Source organism: Hippopotamus amphibius, chromosome 7, assembly GCF_030028045.1.
Source record: "Hippopotamus amphibius kiboko isolate mHipAmp2 chromosome 7, mHipAmp2.hap2, whole genome shotgun sequence".
NCBI lineage: Eukaryota > Metazoa > Chordata > Mammalia > Artiodactyla > Hippopotamidae > Hippopotamus > Hippopotamus amphibius.
In genome coordinates this window covers 107323949-107350428 of record NC_080192.1, presented here as the reverse complement: position 1 = coordinate 107350428, position 26480 = coordinate 107323949, and the positions used below count along the sequence as shown (strand labels likewise).

The 26480-nt window shown below is 36.0% G+C and overlaps 1 protein-coding gene across 19 annotated transcripts in view; it reads right to left on the bottom strand.

The window, feature by feature from the left end:
* Nucleotides 1–26480, bottom strand: part of NRXN1 (neurexin 1) — a 1070346-nt gene that overhangs the window by 556828 nt on the left and 487038 nt on the right. For 12 of the 19 annotated variants that reach the window (XM_057740906.1, XM_057740886.1, XM_057740889.1 and 9 more), the window contains 3 exons: nt 20851–21234; nt 13918–14121; nt 11341–11367 (listed from right to left, as the gene is read on the bottom strand). In XM_057740906.1, the coding sequence (XP_057596889.1) occupies nt 11341–11367; nt 13918–14121; nt 20851–21234 (615 nt within the window). The remainder of the gene's footprint in view (nt 1–11340; nt 11368–13917; nt 14122–20850; nt 21235–26480) is intronic. The other 7 variants (XM_057740898.1, XM_057740900.1, XM_057740902.1 and 4 more) reach the window with 1 other exon arrangement.

The following is a 26480-nucleotide window of genomic DNA, read 5'->3' as shown; positions in this document are numbered from 1 at the left end:
GTTTTTATAAAGAGCTATTTGCCTTTACTGTATAAGCAAAGAGACATTTACAGAGTCCTAAGGACAGACACACTTCTTTATACTAAAAATATTAGAAATACCCCTCCCTGGGACTCCTGTGGTGGTCCAGTGGTTAAGACTCCACACTTCCACTTCAGGGGGCATGGGTTGATGCCTGGTCTAGAAACTAAGATCCCAGGTGCCCTGCAGCATGGCCAAAAAGAAAATATCCCTGTCTAATTAAAAAGTACTTTGAGCAAATAATATAAAGTTAAACATTAAGCTTGGAGACGATGGTTTTTCAAAAATGAACAGTAACAACAGAAGAAATGCATTTTGTAAACTTTTAAAAGCCATTGGAGAAATGAAATAGTCATATGCTAATTAATCACACTGTATTTGCTTTGGTAGGATTGTTATTTAAATCTTTCCTTTTTTTTTTTAAACTTTCTAGAATGTGTATTTCTCAGTCTGGTGTACGTGTTCTGGATTCACAGATTGTCTGAGTTTTTACGCTAGTTCCGTGAGTTACTAGCTGTGTGACCTTGGGTAAACTATATAAGTTCTCTGTGTCTAGGTATTCCTACCTGTAAAATAAGCTAATAATAGAAACATTTTACAATATAAATTTAAGGCATTTTAATTATTTAAAACAATGCCTGGTACATGGTACACCCTCAATTATAGTAATTATAACATTATCATCAGTATTATATTGTTACTGTTATCTTCCCCTAAATGGGTTTAAAACCTCAGAGAAAACATCCTATGTCCTATCATTCAGTGCTTTGAACATAAAAGCCGCTCACTAAGTATTTACTGAATGGGTGTGAGATTTCTTTTTTTATAGTAGATAAAATACTTCTTGATGTTGAATTAAGCCAAATGGATAATGGAAATAACTTCATAAACTTTTAATGCCTATCTTCACTAAGAAGTGTCAATAAATATAAAATTTCATCCCTTTGTGTTCATATTTGGCAGCATGAAATCTAAGTCAAAGGACTGGAGAACTTGGGTAACTCAGTTATCTGGCTAATTATTTAGACAGTTTCTTTGCTTACTTCCCTTGAAAATTAATTTAATGATGTGTAGAGTCTAGGAGAGCAAAATCACACAAGGCCAGCGGTCAGTAACTTCCAAATGCAAAGAGAATAGTTGGCTTAGGAATTGGAGGATTCAAGGCTTCATGAGTATTTAATTATAAGAAAACATGGATCTTATCTGCAAATGGCTCTGACCTTGGAGAGCTGCTGGAAATACCCCACAGAGCTCCTCTGCCATTTTGCTAACTCATACCAAGCCTATTCTATTATCTACAAAATAAACTCCACTATATATAGCTGTCTCACCTCCTGTTTCACATTTGACTAAATATCATACCTCTAGGCAAATGAATAAACAAGGTTTAAATGATCGACTAAGAAACATTTAGCCTTTACATATAGCTTTGACATTGATTGTACCCATTTATGACAGATCAGGATAAATACCCCTGATGCAAATCACTTTCGATGTAAAAAACATACATTTTAAGAAATACAATTTACCTTTTAAGAATATAATTATATTTACAGCACAGTGAAAATGAACACAAATTATATACATATATTGCTAAAACAATGTTTTAAAAGAGCTCTCTTTAAATCTAGTCTAGCTCAAATGGCTGGTTTAGGAAGAAGCATAATAAAATAAACCTATTATAATGAAAGGAAAAATTTGGACTGTGACTTTATTTTAAGGAAAAAAGGTCATTTCCAAGAAATGCTTATCACATAATAGGATAGCGTGCATGTATAAAATTAAGTACTAAATAGTTAATGTGATTTTAAGTAAGCACTTTAAAGTGAATAATATACTCAACATTGGTGTAACATGAAAAGGATTATATTGATTTATATTGACACTTACTTAAACACGGCTTATGTAACACCTACACAATGCCAAGCTATCTGAACGAAAAAAATGAAAACGCATACAGATACTGAGCATTTGGAATATACACAAGTATTCAATTTGACATTCTATAAACAAAGCCATGGATTGCAGTCACAAATGCAAAGATTTTTAAATTAAATATATCATTTCTCACCCGAACACACTATTGTAATAGCTACAGAATTTATTTTTATGAGAAGACCAAGAAGAATGTACAGTTATGTAAAATTCAAGGAACATGGCTTTACTTGTGTGTTACTATAAGTGCATTTGAATATCATTAAACAAGAGACTAAATTAACAAAATTTTGCTGTGCCTCAATATTTGGGGGGGGGTATTCTTCTAAAAATCTTCTCCCAAATAAGAAGCATATTAGGAAAAAAAACTAAGTTTCTGGCTTTGTTAAGTTTATTTGTCCCCTTCTTTTCATTTCACTAGTAAGTCATATCGATGTTTGAAAATCTAGCTTTCAGTATTTGTTGTAAACATTACAACCTATTTTTTTTTTAAAGAAAATGCATTCTAAGGCATATGATAAGGAATAGTTTGTCTTTAGAATTTTTGCACTGTAGCATCTCATTTGTTTTGAACTTTTTTCTTTTTTTCCTTAGTGATTGGCTCAAAGAAGGCTATGGACAAATAATACAGGATAATTCACTCATCTAGCATGTAAAAATTAGAATGATAATATAAATTTTTTTCAAAGCATTGATACAATGATTTACTAAATTCTGTTTTGAATTTTATTATTGCAATAACAAATAGTGCTAACTTAATTTTTTCTTTTGTCATAATTAGCTTATTTATCAAGCTAACTTTTAGTCACTAACTTGAGTACTATGATTCTATTTGACTATTTATTTTAGTAATTGGAAAAATATTGGGATTACTCCTTTGTTTGAAGTTGTTCTGGGATCAAAGTCTCATGAAATGAGTGACCTGCCTCACTAAACAGGAGGTATTCTAAGACGGTGCTTGCCCAGCTATAACAATGACTACTAGCAATTAAATCTTACACCAGATTAATTTGGTGAATCTCAGAAGAGAGTGTTTGGTGGGTCCCTGGAGCTGGTCAACCAACTGCTAGAAGGATTGTTATATCTGTGGGCTTGCTCCTGGTCAATCTTCCTATGGTGAGATAGTGTCAATGATGATAACTTATGCTAACACATCTAGAAGTATCATTTCATTTATGGGTATTCCAGTCTGGTTTGTTTCTCAAGATTTTGCTCACAGATGCTTCCAATCAGTTTTCATTTGATTGCTCTGAGGTCACTGATGAATCATGATAGAAATTATTTTTGTACATATATGTTTTCTCCCTATTTTATCTTTCTTCAACTGGCTCAGTGACCTGGATCTGCTTTATGTCACTTAAGTATAAAAGCTGAAATAAGCAATAGATCAGATGTTAAAATACTGCATGTTATAGTCACATACTGGACATAATGTTTACAGTATGTTGCTGAAGTAAAAGAACCTGTTGCAAAGCATTTGCCCACCATGACTCTATATTTTTAAAGAAACACATATTACACATTTATTTCAATAGTACTACACATAAAATATTTCAAGCCTATATTTAGACTGATCTCCTGGGAAGGTAGGAGGGTGAAGAATTGTCACAACTGTATGAAAGATGCATTCAAAGAACAAATAACAACAAACAATCCAATATTAAGTATAATAAAAGTAATAGTAATTGAAATACTCTTAGAATTTCTTACTTTACCTTTGGGGAAACTGTATTCATAATACACTTCTTATCCAGCTTGCTCTTTGCTCCCATTGGTGACAAGTGAAAGAAATGGATAAGAGCTCTGAGCACACTGGACATTTAAATCTCCAAGTTTTTTGATGCTCCTATGCATCGTCCCCCCCGATTTAAAGAGCCTTGCACACTTGACTTACATACCATATGTTTGCCAGTAATGTGTTGAAGAAATTGTAATCCTCAAGAGTATTTCATGGTTGAAGTCAAAACATTTTTAATCAGACAGCCTGGAGAAAAGATGTTTGTGGGGAAAGCCTGCTGCTCCTACATCCCCTTGGAGGTGAGTATACTGTGTGGCCCCCGCTCTGAGGACACCTGATTGGGCCACCAGTGGGCATCTGCCCCCAAAGCTAAAATCTGGTTAGTGGCTTGTGAGGTGAAATGATTTGAAAGCTCTGCTCAACAGGACAGGGATAAGTAATGAATCCACTAGATTTTCTTTCTAGGGGAGTTTGACTACATAGCATACATTGATTCAACAGTTGTGGAGCAGCAAAAAGCCAAAAGACATGCATGGGAAGAGGCAGTGAACAGTAACTATGAGGTAGGGAACACTATGAGTAAGCAGAAGACATGAAAAAGTAGACGCTGTCACCAAGCAGAAGCAAGTCAGTAGACAAGAGACGAAGCTAAATGGCAGCTCAGTTAGAAGGCTTATATTAATCATGTCTGACCTATGGTTAAGTGGACAAAGCATCTTTTAAGTTATGCAACCACTGTAGCAGGTAGCAGATGCGTAATTCCTGTCTGGCAACTACATGAAGAATTGAAATCTATGATTATAGTATTTGTCTTCATATTCTCTGACAGGTGAGCAATTGATTAAAGTGTAAACTATGGCTTTATTTTGAGGAAAATTAGCAATGCAAAAACTCTTGAAAAAAATTCTAATCTATATTTGCCTACACGAGTAAAATGAGCTATTTGGCATGACGCTTTAGATCATCATTGGACATTAAGGCTGTCCTAAGGATGAGAGGCTATTTTAAACAGAAGCTCTTGAGTATTTTTTAGCCGTTATGATTCTTTAGGATGAACTCTCTATAAACCTGAATCATTAAAGGCAAATCAGTAAAAAGACAAAATGCTCCAAATATAAAAAAGATATTATTGTTTTCTTTAAAATGAATGAAATTCTAATCATATATCTTACAATGAGATCGGCTAAATGTAAAAAAAAAATCTTAATGGCTAGGAGTGTCTAATTCATATTTCTACCCTCGATTTTCTGGATCAATGATAGCATGCTAAAATGCTACCTGCTTATCTCTCCCCCCAGAAAAAGTAAAAAGAAAAAGAAAAGAAACTCTAAATATGAAGGAAATGGCAAATGTTTAGAAACCAGCTTCTCTAATAACACAGTAAAAACCTCCAACCAACAGGTTGTGGTCTCACAATTGGTGACATTTTGTGGCATAAAAGAAAATTTCCTTTTCACAGAAGCCAAGGGGATATCAAATTCAAAACGTTTCTTCTGAAACTTCATAGGTTTTTCTGACAATTTCTACTTTGGCCATTGTTATAATACTAACTTTCAACAATGAAAGAGAATTTGATTAATTTGGTCAAGGCTAATCTGGAATTTTGTATTACTTTGGGCACAGGCCTTTGCAATAGTAATAAGAAAATTTACTGAATAAATTAATACTTGAGCCTGATTTCAAGATGAATTCTTAACCTGCACAAAAGAGCAACCTTTTAAAACACTGCAGCATTTTATATTTGCATATAAGCAATAAACCAATTAATTATTCACTAAAATAGACCCAAGTCTTCCATTATCAAGCCCTCACACTACAATTTTGCACAATCTATGTAGTCATTAAATGTGTACTCTTCTTTACAATTCTCATAAATTTTGGATATGGAAAATCCAAATGGGTTTTCCTTAAATTTTATTTCAATTTTGATATTTGTTGAAAGACTCACTGTCATGTGCCAATTTCCTTTGCCTGTTTTAGCTATTTGTTGTTCATCAGAAATCTATGGTCTCTATATTTTATATGTAATTTCTTTTAGATTTTTGCTAAGAATAATCATTCATAAACTGTCTTTTCTTCCTTCGTATATACTTTAGGCTTTAAAAAATGACAACAACAGAAAACAAACAAAAAAAACCTCTTCTTTTCTGTACGTGTATATTCATCTTCCTTTATTCCTTGAGCAGCTCCTATCTTAGGTGGATGGACAGCACCAGTCTCTGAGAGGCAATGATTGATAGACCTCTACAAATCAAAGGATGGCTGTGTGGAGGCAGAGTCAGAAGGCTCCTTTTTGCAGTTCTCTGCTCTTCAGGCACAAGGCAGCTGCTCTGAACTGAATATTTGTTTCATGTTAACAAGAGCCAACCTCCAGAAATTTCCTCATATCTTTTTAAGTAGCCTGCCAAGTGGCAGACTGATCAAAGCAATCTAATATGGCTTAAGTGCCACTGGTTGACATTTTGCATTCTTTTATTGCTTTCCATTTTTATCTACATAAAAAAATTGGTGATAACTAATATCCAGTTGATCTTTTCATTCTTGTAATAAAATGATAATACAAAGATCTTATTATCCATTCCAGACATCCATCATAGTACATTTTCCAATAACATATTTCTCAGAACATTTCTTCACTATCTCCAAGTCAAAAGTAAGGTTAAATACTTGCCCTTAGATTCCCTTTCTCTCTGATCCTTAGACAATGAACTGTAAATAAAAGGAGCTGAACTTCAACCCTTGACACTCAGTCTACATTAATGTCATCTCCAATTTTGTTGTCTCTGTGTCTTAAATAAACCATTTTCTGTAAGAAGCCAAAAATAGTTGGAAGCTCTGTCTACTAAAATATTTTTTTCAGCATAAAAATAGTTTTTATTCTTGTAAGAAAACAGAGGAAAGAGAACAGGTGGAAACAACATTGGAAATGGAGAAGTAAGAAAAGAAAATCTTGGTAGGAAGAAAGAGCAGGTGGGCAGGAGAAGAGACACGTATAAGGATTAAAGAACCAAAAATAAACAAGCAAAATAAATATCAGAGATCATAGGTTTATTAAAATCTACTTTTTACATGAATGCAGAGGTAGCCCCAAACTTTCCTGTGGGCAAGAAGGATATTCCATAATCATATCATTGACTTGAAAAGACAAAAAACAAAAACAAAAAAGGAAATAAAACAATAAAAACAAAATCACAAAAGCCTTCTTGCATCCACTATGTTTTAGAGTAGTTTTACCTATAGGACAATTAGGACTCACCTATAGTTTAAAGGAGCAAGTTTAGTTTTCAAATTTTCAATGCATTTAAAACTTCAAAGATTATAATACTAACAATTTGTAAGGTTACTAGAAGACGAGAGAGAGAAAAAATGGGACTACTGAAGCATGCAATACAGTACTACGGAGGCCAAATTATCAGAAAAAAAATTATATAGAAACATATAGCCTAATGACTTTAGATGTACTGTTGGGAATTACTGGGCAGCAAATTTGAAATTAAGATTGTCTTGTCACTCTATCTCAGGCTACATACTTTGGCAGACAAAGAGAATGCAGAATAAGACCAATGGCCTTTCTAATAATAGTTACTATAGCCCCTACTAATAATGCACTCAAGAACATTTCACGAAAATTTCTTTTGTGTTCTTTATAGTTTTTAAAAGGCTTAAGTCAATTAATACTGTGTGCTAGACAAGAGACTTACTTTCTGATGCAAATAATTCATGTCTCAGTCACAAATTACTATTCAGTCTGACCTGGTCTCTTTTGGTAGTAACTTAATGATTAGTTGGTATTAGTACATATCTTAATAATAATTATTTTTTGTAATATCATCTATAACTTGTCTTTTTTTTAATAATTCAAATAATTGTTACGTTAAAAGAATGTGACTCGACAGTCCTTTCCTATCTACCTTTATTGAAATACCCTTCACTGTCTAGGGAAGACATTTATCTGCATTAAAAGATGGTGGTCCTTTCAGCAACTTCCATATAAAATTATTTTATGATTGTAGACTGCAGTTCTCCATGTTGGAGTTGACTGAGGAGGCAGGAATAATCTGAACATCCTGGACAGAGGAGGGTGGAGGCCGTATAATACACCTCTGCGTTCGCCTTCCTGTCTGTGAATCTGCAAATACTGACCCAATCTAATACCAAGCTGCAGATAACAAACATATTTTAGCAATGAAATAAGCTAATGGACATCAAAGAACTGAGATTGGTCTGGGATTGTGTGCAGAGACATTCCATTTGTAATCGGAGAGATCAAAGCATACATTTTGACACTGACATGACCGCTATTCACAGGGATGGTTCTTTTTAAAAAATACCCTCTCCACACATGAAAATAAGCTTTTGATTTTTAAATAAAAACAGGCTCTCTCCTTCCATTTAAAGATTCTTGACAGCTTTTCCTATGGTGGGGGGAGGGGGGGCAGGATGGTGGAAACAAAGAATCTGACAGAGATGGTCCCTGGAATTCAAATCGGCCCTTTCTCAAAAGAACCTTAACAAAAGGTTTTCCCCTGGCCTGTCCACGGAAGATTCCATTGCTGCATCTAAACTACTGACACAAGAAGGACTGAAAAAGAAATGTATCTGCCATCTCTGAGTCCCGCAGGTCTGAATACATGCAATGCAGCCAGACCGTCCCCCCTCCTCACCTACTACCTATTCTTCAGTAGCAAAGAATGGAGAGTCTGTTGCTTTACCTAGTTTATTTTCCATATCGAGTAATATCTGCCATAACTGAGGGAAGCGAGGGTGGAGTGGTGATGAGAAAGGATGGAGTGACTACAGGAAACAGCAGAGCAATTCCGAGTAAGTGTAGAGAAACTGGAGATTTCCATTACAAGTCAGTAATTTAGAATTTAATATTAATTCTCAATGTAAGATAATTTTTGTCTTACAGTTTGTATAATTCCTGTGGAAATTTTCTTAAAGACATCAATTGAGATATTTCTTACTAGCTCAAAAGACAAGCTCAAAATACAGTTGTTGTCTTAGGTATAGTATAATTTTTAGATGGTGGTGGTAGAAGGTTGTGTTCTAGTAAATGTACATTTTGGTTTCAGACACACTTATGGTTTACAGAGGATGAATATAATAAATCAATTTTTCATTATACTACAAGTTATACTGAGATACAAATATTTTATTTATATTTTTTATTGGGTACAAAATACAGTCCAGGTGGAAATCTCTGCTTATTTAATCAATGTGAGTTAGATTTGCATTATTTGAAATGTAACTTCCTCCCTATATCCTCAAAGTTGCGTAATAACATGAATTCTAGATGGAACTTGGAGTCCTGGCTGCATCTGCCCACCATTCCCCAAATAAAACAAAGGCAAAGGAAATGAAAACATTACCTGATCATTGAATGTTCTTTCCAGTGACTGCTGTCAACTTAAGGCATTTGCAGTCCTGTCCAAGGTGTGCACTGAAAGCTTGCAATCATCGGTTTAATTCAAGTAATTTAAGTGTAACACATACTCCTTAAAAATGGAAAAAATCCGCTAACCAGAAAAAACCTTTGTCCTCAAAAGTATTATTCTGCGAAATATCCAGAGAGAATACTATACCTAATATCAGTCTTACAATAATGAGCCACATGAAGGGAAGTAGCTAGAGAACAAAGAAGCACATTGGATGGGATTACTTTCCATTAAATACTAGAGTTTATGTAGTTACATTTTATAAATAAAAACCCATGCTTTATTGTGTGCCTAACATAAATAAAAACAAAGCAGAAGTCTAGAAAGAAACAGTTTCTTCATATGGATTTTCTAAGATCCAAGGAGAATCAAGAACATCTACAGCTGCATTGAGTCACAAATCTGGCTTTGGGAAAGGATTTTGTGAGTTGTCATTTTGCCTGCATCTATGCTCCAGAGCTGAAAGCAAACTGGACGATGGTATCAGGCTCATAAACCTGTGCTCCTTTTCAGAGAGTGTGGTAAAGATGGAGTTTGAGAGGAGATGATGTATGCTTGAAAAATTCTACTTGTGCTAGAGCTTTGAGAGATTAGTTCAGGAACCATATTCTGTTTGAGATTTTTATGCCTTGTATGATAGTATAATAATTGAATTTTTCATAAATCATGATTCAGTCACCTTTTTATTGCTATGATTGGAAAGGTAGCTTTTATGCTGCTTTAAAATAAATATTAAAATATTTTAAGACAAATCTGAGTTATAAGAAGCATGGTATGGGACTTCCTAGGTGGCACAGTGGTTAAGAATCTGCCTGCCAATGCAGGGGACATGGGTTCAAGCCCTGCTCTGGGAAGATTCCACACGCCACGGAGCAACTAAGCCCGTGAGCCACAACTATTGAGCCCGTGTGCTACAACTACTGAAGCCCATGCGCCTAGAGCCCGTGCTCCACAAGAGAAGCCACTACAATGAGGAGCCTGCGCACCACAATGAAGAGTAGCCTCCGCTCGCAGCAACTAGAGAAAGCCCATGTGCAGCAACGAGGACCCAACACAGTCAATAAATAAATAAAATGAATAAATAAATAAACCAAAATACAGTACCGAAAAGATCTACTATTAAAAAAAAAAAGAATAGTAAAAAAAAAAAAAAAGAAGAAGAAGCATGGTATTTGAAATAGCATATATTTAATTAGATAAAGCTTCTTGTTTTTGTAAGTTGGAGACCATCATTTTATTCCTCAGGGGATGACTTGTTGCCATTTGGAAACATAGCCGAAGGTTTTTGGGAGAAGACTCCATCAACTCACATTAAGCATTTTCCAAGGATATAAAAAAAATGTTTTATTGACTATGACAGTGAAAGATTAGAAGCGTGTTAGAACCATTTTTAATAGCTAACAATATTGGTATATTGGAGGAGATTCCTTAATGTGGTCAGCAAAACCTGGAAAAGAAAAACCTAAATATTTACGTAAAGAAATAAAATAAATTTACTCTTAAGGTAATGTTACAACTTAAAATAAAATCACAGTCCTTACATCCTTTCAAGTTGTCTAGTCCAAATCATAAAATGCAGTCCATGCATCTTTTCTGACTCATCATTCGGCATGCATATCACAGATCTGAAGGGTTTTGGTTATTTTTGCAGATATATGATTAGGATGTAAAAATTCATCATGTAAATACTCAATGAACAAGAAAAAACTCTTTGGATAAACTATTTTCTGTACATATATATATAAAACTTGGGAAAAACACATTTTCCAGTGTAAAATTTTGGTTGAATTTAGAAGGGTTTAATAGTAAATTTCAAATGAAAGGATTTTTTTTTCTTTGCTTGACTTAGATAAAACCAGAAAGTGAAGGAAATAAGACCCATAATATTTTCTCCTAATTGGTTGTGAATACTGGATCTGCCAGAATACAAATGCTGCTTGCTTTATCCAAAGGTCTACAGAGGCGTCTGCACCTTCTGTTACAAGATATTTGTCACCTCTTTTCCCACTTAGAGGTAGGAACTGAAGCAGGAAAGTCTTCAGCTGGACAGATTTCAAAATGAATTTTTACAACCCAGATGATGGACTGGTATACTTCAAAAGTGAATTCATGAGTTTTATAAACACCTTTCTCTTGCTCTCTTTTTTTCTTGACTAGCTACATCATAATGGAGGAATAACATTTTAAAAATTTTGAATAGGCACTTACTGGAATTACAGTTAATCCTGATACAATCTAGATGGGGAAGAATAGATGAAAAATGAAAATTTATCCTTCAAGGTAATAGCTGCAGACATCCAATAAAATCACAGTCCACCCTTCCGGGGACAGACACATGCAAATATGGCCACTCCATATCATATATTCTTTACATACTTCTAGAACCCAGATTGATTGTTATAAAACTTCACCTTTGGAAACAATAGAAGGTATTTTAAAAATGGCCAGTTCAAACAAAGCTACATGGTGACAAATCTAAGTGAAATAAAGAATTGTTAACTGTCAAAGATGCTTGGCTTAGACTGGCTGCAGCTTTCTCCCCATCTGTGAAAGAACAAACCATTGTTTTCAATATAATTAAAAAGTGCTCCGTCACAATGGGGTACAGTGCAAGCTCAGCTAGGCTCAGACATCTTGGACCTCCAAAATCTATTATCCCACAAAGGCCAAGAGAATCCTATAGAATTGTTGTGGTCAAATGCAAAGCTAGTTGAAATTATTCTCATTTCACCCTAATGTAATTATTATTATTATTATTATTATTTGCTTGGACAAAAAAGATAACAGTCAGATGTTAGCTGGATTCCATGCCTTGTATTAATTGGAGGAAAAAAGAAACAACTGTTTCCTTTAGAAACTCTAATGGCTAAGGAGTGGTGTCATTCTTGGGAGCACACAAGCCTATCCCTCTGTTAGGAACTAACAATGTTATCTCTACGTAATAAGTGTCATGGTAACTACTGTTATTGATTTTCCTTTTCTTATACTTTCTTCTTATATAGAAGCAGATTCCCTAAGAACAGAACCTCTAATCTGGATAACACAGATTGTGATTATAAGGGTTACCTTTAAAGGACCATGTGGCATGTTTTATGTTTATTTTATATATAGATAAATATTTGTTGGTTTTGGTTGTAGTATTGAATGCCTTTGGGGAACATGAAAAATACAAACCTAGATTCTGTTTCCATATAGCTGAGTTTGTCATGTGTCGTCAACCGCATCAGAAAAGTGGTTGCAAACAGCCAAGGATCAGCACCTACACAACTCTTTCCACAGAATGCTTTGCTGTTGGAAAATTCCCGTGAGCCAGCGTGTCCACCTCCTCGGACTAACAGCCCTTTTACTGCAATCAGGCAATTTTGATTGGCTTGTAGTAACCTATCATTGTCACTAGAGGGAACTCTAACAGAACAGTAAAAGAGTACTGTGTGTTCTTTAGTAATCTTAAAAAAAGTCTTAGTATTGAACTTAATTTAACTAATATTAATTGAATGTAACTGCATGCAACAAACTATCGAAGAAATAATTTTATATTTTATGAACTATTATTCTGCCCAGCATAATTTAAAAATCCTTGCGGGGTTTTCACAAATGCCATACCTCATCACATTTTATTACTCTTTTTGTAAACCTATGTAATCTTGACTTTTATTTTTCTCCTTCTGTTTATTCATTATTGTGTATGTTCAGCACTTCCAGGAAATACAGTAAAACCTCATAATTTGTACTCCTATTATTTGGAGTTGATAACATTGAAACTTGTTGGGCAGAATATTTGTAATTCTTCATTCGATATGAGCAGAGATCACCTGAGCAAAATTAAACAAATTATGAAAGGCCAAGTTTGGGAAGAAAACTGATTTCAAGTAATTTACTCTACACTGATGGCACAACTTACATGAAACAATGTGCTAATTATGGATAATTCTTAACCACCCATTAATATCAGCCTAGTAAGACCTTTCCTTAAGATTTTTCCAGCTATTAATTTGTGTTTTTGAATGTAATTGAAAATAAAACTGCTTATGAATTTTTTTAGTCTACAATTCAGATTTTTTAAAATTCAGCCTGGTATTTCCCCCAGATATCATCCAGTTTGGTGAGGTTTTACTGTAGTAACTCTTTCTGAATGTTACAATTAAGCAGGAAAGCATTATTTTTCTGTAGAAGAGTCTGTGTTTTTAGTGTTCTCATGGCTGTTTGCTGAGGGCCGCAGACTTTGGGCATTGAAGGGTTGTGTATTGCTGTTTGATAGCAAAATATCACCACACAGTATTTCCAAACAGAAAAGATGGAATACCACAAGGGTAACTATTCAAAGGAGAAGCCCAAGGAGTCGAGTAAGAGCAACTGTTGATCTAGGTCACTAAGTAGAAATTTGATGTTTGATAGCACGTGTTATCCAGTAAAAGTTGGTGGATTTTGTTTTATCTGAAAGGATGTCATCTATAACCAGTCATAACGTAAGTCAATATAAAAACAGGAAATTCAGTTTGAGGCATTGTTAAGCCTCAGAATTTATACTTTCAATTAACTTCATTCATACACATGGCTTCCCTTTTAAGAACCCTCAGTGGTAGGAATCATGAAACAGTAAATTATGTTAAACAAAATAGAAACAATAAAAAGATGTCCCCAAGACCTAAATGAATTTAAATAATGGAGATGAGACCATTAAGTGTTTTAACTTTCCATGGCAAACAGGCTACTTGATACATGTTTGCAGGCAAAACGAACAAAAAGTGAAAAGTGTTAGTTCAATGGGGGAAGGCGAGTTGTTACCTAGATTGACCGTCAGTTTCACACGCCCTGCGTCCAGCTCCAGGCGGAGGGTGTCTGCTGAGTCTCTGGAGGTGGTTGCCATGAGAATGCCATATGCGCGCTGGGATCGAAACCGTAAGGATACATCCTCAGCCTCCGTGTGCATCACCACCGGGAGCTGGATTTTCATAAACATACTCCCATCATAGCTCAGAACCGTTGCTTCTATAGACGGGAAATGAACATAAAAGCTCTTGGTCAGTTTAGTGCATTTATACTTCGAAAAGGAAAAGCATGACCTATAAGGTTTTCCAAATAGAACACAAGACACAAACTTGGCTCATCTTCCAAAATGAGCATTTTTTTAAAAAAAAACTGGAAGAGAAGTCACAGGAAAGAGAACTTCCTCTGTGAAGTATCTGATAAAGCCCAGAAGCAGAGGTGGCTGCACTTCCCTTTCTGTACCCAGAGCACTTGCTACCTATAGTGTTCATCATGTCAGATTATACATGTTCACGTATGCATATCCCTTCTCAAGAGTAGAGATCATATTTTTTTCATGTAGCCATAGTGTTAGCCTGGCTTGAACCACTAGCAACTATTTATGCATGTTTATATATGGCCAGGCCACTGATCAGCTCTGCGAAATTAAACTTGACTTTGAATCCTTCACCTGCAAATGAGAGGGTGCTAATAGAGCATCTCTAAGGCCTTTGCTTGCCCCAAAAGTCCATGATTCTAAGAAAAGTTACTATTATCATCTTTTTCATAATTTCTGCCCCAATACAATAAAAAAAGAAAAAAGAAAAATGTGGCTTAAATTTAGGAATCAGGCTAATACTTTTCCAAAGGTGATGTTCAAATGCAGAAGAAAACAGGGGCTTCCCTGGTGGCTCAATGGTTAAGAATCCACCTGCCAACGCAGGGGACACGGGTTCGATCCCTGGGCTGGGAAGATCCCACATGCCGTGGAGCAACTAAGCCCATGTGCCACAACTACTGAGCCCATGTGCTGCAAGTGTTGAAGCCCACAGGCCTAGAGCCCCCAGTGCTCCTCAACTGCAATAAGAAGCCTGAGCACCACAACGAAGAGTAGCCCCCGCTCACTGCAAATAGAGGAAGCCTGTGAGCAGCAACAAAAACCCAATGCAGCCAAAACTAAAAAATAATAAACAATAAAATAAATCTTTTTTAAAAAAAGCAGAAGAAAACAGAAGAAAAATTGATATTACCAAACAGCAGGTAATACTTCTTCTGAGTCATTACAGTTAACAAGGTAATTCTTTTTTACAAAGACACAAACTGTAACTTCATTTTAAAGCTCATTTGCAGATAGGGGGTACTTAAAGCATTATCTGTAAGCACCACCCTGGTTTTCTGAAAAAATTAAGCTATCACCAAAAAGTCAATAACTATGTACCTAGGTAACACTGAGTAAAGATGGGGGTGGGACTGAGGAGCTTGTGTGGGTATGTGCTACTAAAGGAAAGCGGATGGCTTTAACGGAGGCGTTGCTAAATTAAAAACATAGAGAAGCCAATAGCAAGACTGTTGATCTCGAACTGACTGATTTAAGAAATAGTCAGCACCCCTTAATGTTAAACACCATATGGTTATGGAACACTGCAAAACAAGTATGAGTCATTTTGCTTTCTCATGGGTTCTGATAACTCAGAATACCATTTAATAAAAGAAAAACTACCTGAAACTAAAGTAACTAGGAAATTCTCATTATCTTGCCTATTTACAGCAATTAACTTTACTGATACAACCGTGCTTATTATGAAGACTATATTCCTGAGTTGTGGTTTTGCAAGATTATCTTCCAAAAAGTCAGGAAAATCAAGCATTGCTTCTAACAGACTTTAATCATTAGTTATCATTGCAGGACTGATTGCACATACAGAACAGATAAGCGCCAAGTGTTCCCGAGCGCCCTCCTTAGGGCCCTTCTCTTTTCTCTCTACCTCTTAAGGGATCTGGATAAGCTCACATGCTCACTCCCCCTGATACTTATTAACAGCCCTGACCTCTCCTGAGCTCCATCAAACATCCATCAGTCATTGCCTATTTGGCATCTCCCATTTGAATCAGATACACACACCAAAACTGAACAAATTCAACATGCTCCTGCTCCAACGTTCTCCATGTCAGTAAATGGCGTAACACCACCATTCAGACCTTAACCTCTCTGCCTTCTCTCTTACCCTCTCTGTCATGTCCAACCTATTTGCAAATCTGCAAGTCTTGTAGGCTCTAATTCCAGTCCATTTCCTGGGTCAATCCATTTTTGCCGCTACAGTACCTTAGCTTCTGCCCTCATATCTCACCTAGACGACTGTGACAGCTCTCTCAATGGTCTCCCCTACTTCTACTCCTTCTCCCTACACACAGCAGCCAGGCTAAAGTTTTAAAGAAGTCAATCAGATTATATTACTTCATTGCTTCAACTAGGCACATCCACCCCACCCAGCCCCATCCTTCACCTCCCCACCCCTTGCCAACAGATTCCCACCGCTGCAGTTAGAATAAAATCTGTATTCCTTGTATTAACCTTTCAGGTTTTGTATGATTCAGCCCCAGCCCATCTCTCCGGCCTCAGCTTTTAGCATTCCCTCCCTTGTTTAGTAAACTCCAGCGACACTGATTTCATCTCTCATTCAAGTATTTGCACTTGTGGAACCTTCTGTCTTAATATGTTTCACCCCCAGATCTTTATATGGCTGGTTCCTTCAGCATTTAGGTGTCTGGTCAAAGGTTACTCCAGAGAGGCCTGCTGGAAGCATCTCTTTAATCCCCTCTCCAGTTATTCTATACCTACTTCTACTTACCATTTCTTTTTTTAAATTGCCATTTCTTATGTGTTTGTAGAATATAATCCATCTTTGCCCTTTAGTATGTGACTGTCATTACAGCAGAAGCTGAGCTCTTCTATTCATTGCTCTATCATCAGCCCAAGGGCACCGAAAAGTGCCAGGCACACAGTAGAGCCTCGATAAACACTGACTGAACTAACGATTGCACTTGATACTGAAGATATAGGAAAGAGCATATTTCAATTTGAATATCATGCATACATAAATAATCACTAATGTGATTAAGTATTTATTCTGTCTATTGTAAATGAATCTAATGTTGGTAATGCGTATGAACAAAATATCCTATAAAGTCTACATTGAAAGCCATAATTGTGCCACAAAAGACAGACTAGGAGAGGGGTCTGTTTACCAAAACAGGGGTCTCATGGCTAAGCACTGACCTAAGCACTGAGAAAATAAAGTGCAATCTCCTTAAAATACAGTGGTTTTACATCATATCACACATCTACATTATATTTTTCCAATAAGGTTTTCCTAAAAAAAATCTAGTAGGAGTTGCTCAAAAAATAATTAAAACATGATTGTAAAGTTGTAGTGAACACTAGAAAAAAAGTGCTTCTAGTATAAAGAAATTTGATCTCTACCATTTCTCATCCTAATTTACAGCCAATCGTCCATTTCTATAAAGAAACAAGTATATGAATAAAAAGTTAAAATCTATTATCGATTGTTCAGTTACTTTGGTGGTGTACAGAATAAAGGACTAAAATATTTTTAGTTTTCTCTTATTTATTTAATATGTAAATCGGTTATAATATTCAACAATCATTTTTTAAAACGATCTCATATTCTTCAATGAAATGTAGCTTAATTTGATTGAAAATTAAGTAGAGGGAACATCCTTTTAGACATATAGGTGACTGACAACGGATCATAACTATTATGTAAAATACAATCCAAAATAAAAAAAAATCAGTATTATTGGCCTTTAACATTCCCTGAAAAGCTGCAGGAATGAAATAACAGTAAAGCAATAAAATTCGAGTACCTCTGAGTGTCATTTTAAACAATTCTCAATGTGAAAATAACTTGCTGATAAACGACAAACGAATGCCTAAATGATTCCTCATAATTAGAGTTAATGCTTAATTAGACAAGAATGGGAAAATGCACACAGTTGTAGTCTAGAGTTGTCAAGTAAATGGTAAACAACATTCTGACATTTGAAGGTTATGCTATTTGGCAGCATCCTTTAGACATCAGTAAACTTATTTGATCACTAGAACTCAAAAGAGTTCTTTAAAAGGCTAATTTCAATACAGTACTGCCCAGTGAGAGAGAAAAAGTTTCAGTTCTGTCTCCTCTATCTGCTCCCCCCTTGTCGTTAAGTTTGATAAATTTGCTTTTCTGTGTTATTCCTTCTTGTGGTCTAAAGTGTACACCTGTGCTCAGTTTTTGCCGAAAGGCAGTCACATATTGTGATCAACGATGAAAATTAGACAGGGAGCCAAATTATACTGCTCTGACATCTGTCCCTCCATCTGCTGGAGTTTTCACAAACAAGCATAAAGTAGACCTCTGATGATACCATATACATAAAACCAAGATTTTTTCTATATGACCAAGTCTCCACAAATATTCAGTTTTGTAAAAATAAAGCAGGAGGCCAGCAAATACCCTGATCTTTCTTATAAACGTTTTTGCTTACTTAATAAAGAATGAAGATTTCCTATCATGTAATTGCAACATCATTCCCCATGCTGCACTGCCCAAGGACTTGAACATGCTTCTTTATAAATTAACATTTATTGCTCAATAATAGTAAAATAGAGATTTTACTTTATAAATGCCCTTTTTGTTTTTATTTCAAGAGTTGTCAGTCAATTCTTATGCGATCAATAGCCTTATGTGATCAGAGTGTACGTGAAGAAGAATCACAGTCAAAGCTCTCTCTTTTGAATTGGAAACCCTGAGGGTTGGACATGATCTTGTGTTGACTGAACTAGGGCAGAGCTGGGAACTGGACAGAAGCCAAACTCTGTGGCATTGAGCATGACAAGCAACCCACATCACCCTTGTTCTCGGGAGATGGCATAATGTGAGCAGGAAAATTAATTCTGAATAGCAAAGACTTCTCACAATACACTGCATAGTCCAGAAACAAAAACCACATAAAAATGACTATTTTTTCTCCTCAATACACAACCAACCTGGAGACAAAGAAATCTGCAGAAATTTGCAGCCACCTGTCAGATAAAAATGTATGTTGAATCCCAGTGATGAAGTTTGCTATTAAATTCTCATTTGCAAATCTGCATATGCTTGCCACCTCTCCTTCTAATTATTGTAATATGTAAATAGTTCCTTCCTCTCATTCTAGTTTAGGAAGCTCTACAATTTCCGTTCTCATTTCTGCTATATGTAGTAGCAGAATATTGCCACAGGGTGGTATACCATGAATATTTAACTGTAGGCTTTTGTAATTTGTGTGACAGTTCAGTTATACCCTTTTCTAATTTCACTTAAGCAGGAGGCATCAGAATAAATGACAGCTGAGTGATTAAAATGAAAACACAGTCTTAAATCACACAGGTCTGCTAATCTCACATTATACCTAACAGTATTATATCTCACAAGCTTTGTCACTTTGTTGTTGTTGGCTTTTTTGGGCAATTTCTAAAAACTATATTATACAAATAAACTGAAATTAGAAGGGAAAATGTACAGAGAATATACACCTTACAAACAAAACTATGCAGAAATAATTAACCTCTAATGACTAGTCACAGGAATTGCAATTAAGTACTAGGAGCATGAATGAATCTATGCGTTTAAAATATTTATCTACCTATCGACCTATCTCATCGTACAACCCAAAACAGTGATAGTATTTTGGTAGGTAATTTAAGATCATTATTAGATTATTAGGTTATTATTATTGATTTTTATATTGATTAATGTTATTAATAGAACTGATGAGCTGATGAACCTCTTTATTAAAATAAAGAATCAAAGTCACGTTTCCACTTTGGATTCTGAAAAGGAAACACTTTTTCTCTAGGAAATGTTAGCTTAAGTAAATTAAATTATTTCAGAAATGCAGGGGCAAGAAGACTAAATTTGTATGACTTAAAAAATAGATGGCAGGTACTTTTAGGCTAAATGTCTAAGAGAGCAATGTTATTTAGAGCATGAGAGGACAATGGAACAACACGTCAATATTTTTTCATATAGATTTTTTTGTTCCATTGTTGAAAATGAGTGGCAATAGGTATAGTGACTAAAGCATTTATCTGAAACTCCTGGGTCGAGGAAAGAACATACTTAGACCTATTTGTTCTGCTATTTCCTTCCTTTGGTCTGGTCTGCAGATGAGCGGTGGCAGCTGTCACGCTTTTCCTTTAACCCTTATTCTCCTTCTAATGGGAGAAGAAAAGAAAAAAATGTAGCTTTGCCTCCTGCTAGAGAAGGAAAGAGAGGCACCCTCTCAGGGCTTCCACAGACACACTAGGCCTTAATATCAAATCGGTAAAGGAACCTTTACCAATTGTGTCACTTGGGTCTTAGGCAAAGGTAAGTGCCTTTGAAATTAGGGTGCACTTCTGAAAATGTTGGTATAACTTAGATGGTTTAAAGTCACCTTACTCTTCAAATTTCAGACTTGAGAAGGTCGACTAAAGTGAAATGACAAGATCGCGCAATAGGGTCAGCGAAGTTGCAACTTACAGCTTCGCTTGCTTCGAATCCTATTTTTGACATAGGTATTAGCACTAGATGCCAAAGTATGTCTAATTCGTTCTTTTTTACTTTCTAGTGTCTTGAAATTAAAAACTGGGCAAAAGAGACACTGATTGTCTATGATACAGCTTAGGCCCACATCCTAGAGGATCCAAAAGACCCAACTATTTATTTACTCCTGCAACATACTTAAAGAGCTATGTCTTCCCAGAATCAGGCCCTTTGAAAATCGTTAAGGCCTCGTCAGTAACACACGTCAGGTGTGGCTGCAAGGCTTGCAGAGCATTTACGTCCACAGAGCATACGTCATGTTTCAACGGTCATTTAAGCTTTGAGGGCCACACTGAAAACGTTTTTCGGCTCAGGGGAGTCGGCTGTTTGGATTTTGGAATCCTACCTCTCTCACAGGACCTGCCAAGATAGCCTGTTCCGGAACAATCGCAGACATATCTGTTCCACCCATCCCTGCACATGCCGTTGTTTTTGCAAGGGTTGCTAAGGCACGGTTTTGCTGTTTCCCTTGAGCATGAAGGCTTCACTCCAGCAGTACTTTGAACTTCAGCCATTTGCCGGATATCTTTGCTCTGCCCGTCAATGAACAAATCTCTTATGCAGCCCACGTATCCGTAGTTGAGCAGCGCAGTCCACACCTCGGTGGGGAAGACTAGGCCGGCCTTATTTTCTGGCAAGCCCCCCAGGTACAACTCGTCATCCAGGTCCAGAATCTCACTCTCGCCAGGAGCAGTGTAGGGCGTGCGCAGCGTGTTGACAGAAATGGTACCTGTTGCAAAGACAAGAGAGCGGGCAGGTCTTTACAGAGTACAACCTATTCTGAATATCACCCCTTTTCTCCTCCATCTGCCTGAGGGTGAACTCCTTGAGGGCAGACATTTCTTATTTTTCTTTCCCTGGTGTAGTTCCCAGGGAAATGAGCAGAAATCTGTGGAATTAAGTACCTTTAAGAATAAGGCAGACTGTCATTAAAATGGTTCTATTTCACTTTGGGATTGAAAGTGTACAGACAAGAAAGAGTGTTTGTCAACCTCTAAGAATTCAGGGGGGAAAAGGAATGAAGGAAGGGAGGGAGGGAGGGAGGAAGGAAAAAGGAGGGAGGGAGGGAGGAAGGGAAGGAGGGAAGATAAAATGGCATTCTTAGCACTCTCTAACAGTTCAGCCAAGATGGAAAGAAAGGAAGGGTGGGAGGGGAGGGAGGGGAGGGTGGGAGGAGTGGGGGGGGGGGCTTAGGAGGGAGGAGAGGGAGAGAGAGGGAGAGAGAGAGAAAGAAAGAAGGAGAAGTTGGCATTCTACATCACTCTCTGGAATAAAGTCAGACTCCCTTTGGTTAGTCATTTCACTTTCAAAGCTAGTATGCATCTGAAAACCAGTGAAAGGCTGTGTTGTGCCCCCATTTTTAATTGACTTCATTGTTTCTAGTGAACATTAACAGATTATCTATGTCAAAACCTGACTTCATCACACTCAGCTGTATGAATCTATTGATTAGCCTCTATGGTCTCAGTTTACTCATCCATAAATAGGCAAAGTAATATGACCTACCTCATAAGAGTGTTAAATGAAATAATACAGGTAAAGTGTCTGATTTGTAGTAAGCACTACATAAATTCTGTGTATCATGACTTACCACAAGAACCAAGTCAAATTGGGTGTTGTGTTTAAAAAAAAAAAAAAAAAAACTAGTTTCTTATATAAATTGACAAGTTTTTTCTTCCTCACTACAGTATGAGTGGAAAATATCTCTATTAGTTTATAAATATTATAGGAACCCTAGCCTTAAGCATAGGATGAAGAGGTAGACATTCACATGGGATTATCTGAGGATCACAGAAACAATATATATATATTTATGGAATACATTAAAAGAAGAAAAAAGGAAAGACAGAAAGCATTTTCCTGATCAAAACTTCCATCCTACCACCAGATTACTCAAAATTCCACTAATACTCTATCTCCAGAAAGATCTTTGTGAAAATGCAAATATGATACCCGAAAAGGACACCACATTGACCCATTTCCAGATTATCCCAGATTTCTTTCTCAGGTCGAGAGCATAAAGCAGACTAGGAACCCAAAGTCTAACAAGAGAAAGTGGACTAGGAGCCTCAGGGATTTAGGGTGCAGATAAAATGGGAGAAGGCTGAAGAGAGAAGACAGGATACACAGATAGAGACAGAAAGGGAGAGGGTTGTGTGTGTAGAGGGTGGGCAGGAAGATGCATTTCACTTCTTTCTCCAACTAGCGAAGGCTCGCTCTGAATGGAACTATGGCCTGTGGTGAGTGTGAAATGTGCAGCTAAGCACACAGACCTGCAATGTGCCCAGGAGACTCCCGAATCCCAGCAGAGGGGTGCTCCTCCATACGGGCAGTGTAATGGGATCTGTCTTTGCGAGGGAGAAGGGCATGGAAGCCGCTGACAGAAACTGCGTGGCCGGCCAAGTCGTTAAGAGGACATTTGTCTCTCCAGACTTCCACAGAAAGAAATGGAAAAAGCTCCTAGGGGAGGAACACTCAAAGGCATTGCTATTTTGGCCTTCCAAAGAGGAAGTATAATAGGGATTTGGGAAGGAGGCAGCCCAAGGGGAAAGTGACAAAGTACTCGTTTTCCCTGTCCGCATTTGTGCAAGTCATTCAGGAACATACAGGAACCAGAAAATCATACTCAGAAAAATATTTCAAAAATCATTTAGGGGAAATGAAATATATAATATTAAGAGAGAATGGTGACACTTTGCTAAATAGAGTTTCCTTACATGCATTTTTAACTGTTCAAAATGCCCTAAGAAGTGAGTTAAGAGATGATCCCTAACCTCCGCGGCAGCTAATGTGAGTTACAGAATGATGAGAAAGAGCTAGGTACTAATGACAAAAGGTAAGGTGGACAGTAAACCAAACAAACCAACCAACCAAAAGAGACGTATGTGGAAAGCAAAGTGCCGTATGCAATGAACACAGTGACTTAGGTTTTTAAGATAAAAGAGAGAGAGGTGCCAGTCCCTGTTTTCCAATTAGTTCAAGAAGACTTCCTAGAAATGAATACATAATATTGAGAGACAGCTGTTAGGAGACACACAGCAAGGGAACAATGACAAAATTTTACAAGAGTGGGGATATATTTTTAAAATACGCAAATTTCCCATATGCCTTTTTATTCATGGAACAAGCCCGATTTAGCTCAGAGTGGGGAAAGCACTTGGAAAAACTGTCTTGTCCTTATTCGTGGTGTTATAATTCTGATGCTAAGGATGCTGGAGGATTCCTGAGATGAGGGAATCTGATGGCTTGCATAACACTTCACTCTCTGTCTCCTCTGCATAGTTTGCAGAGCTCAGTACCCTCTGGAGTTTCCATGTTCAGTGTGTCTACACTCTCAGGGCAAATACGCTGCCAAGTGTTTCAGATAATCATCTGTGAAGAGTTCCTCTGACAGAATGGAGTGACTAGGTCTTTTAATTTTTATTTATGGTGTGTTAGTGCCTGCTCTGAACAAAGTATTTAAGTTCAGATATGTCTTTATGAATGTGCTTACTGTGTCCGGGGTAAGATATTCACTATAACTTTGTAATTAGATTAGAGTTTTAGATCACAACACCTAAAATTAATCCACAGTTTTCATGCAGTTTACATGTAGCCCAGAGAGCGCACACACACATTGAAATAACCATTTAACAGGAAAATATTTACCTCTACTAGCTCTGAGCCACTCATAATGTTTTCTTATTATATGTTTATTAATACAAATGCTAGACATAACCCACCAAACTGATTTCAGAACCAACTAACGAATTGTAACCTATAGTTCAAAAAACACTGAGAGGATAAGGCTGTTTTTCTCATAGCTCCTTATTATCCCTTTGAGAGACAGTTTTAAAGTTCTCATGGGAAGAAGAAGCAATGAAAGGTGGGAGAGGAAGAAATAGAAATATAATCCTAATTTCAACTCAAATATAATCCAAGAGGAATTAGCACATTAATTTAACCCCAGATCCAAGGTTTAGAGTCTTAATGAGCAAATGCATGTCTTAGATATTATTCACTGAAACATTCTGCAAACAAAAATAAAAGGATGGAATGACCATGACCAAAAATCAACTACATGCTCTATATGTTTTGCCATTTCATCTGTATGTTAGAAAATCTTTGTAAAAAGGGTGGCAAAATAAGGGAAAGGGTAGAACTTGAGTGGGAACAGAAACAATTTTTTTTTTTATTTTGAAGATTCAAATAGTAAAAATTGATTTGAAATAATAATTATATTTTATTACTTAGTGAGACTCAAATAGAGATTGATATTTTAGCCTACACATGTGCAAATGTCCTGAAATAGTCACACTTCTGGTAAGGGATTTGAATCCCTAATTCCTTAATGATTTTATTATTGACATGAAACAAAGGACATTTTCACCTGAGCAAAGGACTCATCATAGAATCACTGAATTCATTTAAATCAATTTAACACTTACATAGGAGAACACTGAAATTTCAATATTAAGGTGCCTATTTCACTGTAATTGAGTTATAAAGGCAGTGCCTACCAAGAAAATACAAGATGACACATCTATAAGTGACTTATTCATTGATCATTAAGGACAATGTGTAGTTGCCACAGCTGTGTATATCAATAGAAAATAAGCATTTTCCAAAGGTTGAAAATGTAAATAAATATTTAAGAGAAAACAAAAATCTGAGTATGTTATTGGTTTATCCCTCTTTTTTCCAGGAACTACAAACACTGATATGTTCTCTTTGGAATAGCTTGATTATTTCATGTATTTTACCTTCTTTCATTATAATTACACGTGAAGTTTCTGGCAAATTAAACAAATATTTTATGTAAATATTGTTATATCTGAGCTGTTATAATTTGTAGATGGTAGTCATACTTGGAGACTTATTTGGATCAGTGTTTTATGCTTCAATATCTAAGAATCCAAAGCACCCTGCTGTGCTTTTTTGCTTTTAAAGAAAGGAAATTTCAGCTAAAAACAAATATATTTGTGCACATAAGACTTTTATCATCTTAACGTAGAAATCACATTAACTTAACATTTAAACCTAGTTGTTTTCATGGCATGTGCAAAAGGTAAAACAAAAGTGATAAATAGATAAGGTAATAATTATTTAAGAATATTCATAAGCATAAATAATATAAATTCACATTTTATGTAAAAGTATATGTAAAAGGGGGAAAACTGCTGAAAACGGTTCTTAGTTATAAAAATGGAAATCAGCTTCACAATTTGATCTGGTATTTATAAATTGTTAGCTTCTGCTCTTTTTCTCATCCAGTTTTTCTTGGCTATTCCATTTCCAGAAGATAACTTACAGGGTGAAAAGAAACATGAAGCAAAGGTGAGATTTAAAATGAGTTAATTTGGCTTCAAGTTTTAAATCACTGCAAAACTTTAAGTGATTGGGAAATGAGGGGGTAGAAAATAATGTTCTGTAATGGGAAATGATTTTGCCTGGTCAAAGGAAACCAGTTTTCATATTCTAGCTTTGCAACTAACTAGCTGAGAAGCTTAGCCAAATAATAGATTTATTAGGCCTCAGTGCGGCTCTTATGTAAAATAAAGGGCTTGACTGGATGGTCACTGAAGTTCTTTGGTGAATAAAAATTTTTGAAATTACTGCTTAAAATAATTTTTAGTTAAATATAAATTTTATCTATCTATAATTGTGTTTCACCTCTCACTGCAGAAGAGAATCAGATTCCACAAACATAAATTTACTTGTCAAATTTAGCATTCTATTAACAAAGCTAAACTCAGTAAAAAGGCATAATATAAGTGATAAAAGCAGAATGAAGCATTGGTTTCAAGGTATGATGCAAAATGCAAACTACATAAGTCCCATAAATGTCTTTTAAAAAAAAGACAAAATATTAATAATGGGAGTTTTGGAGTAGTGAGATTATGAATGGACAGTTTTCTTCCTTCCTTCCTCTTTCTTTTTTCTTTACTCTTTCTTTCTTTTTAGCTTTCTGTGTCTTTTTAAAAACAATTTCATGTA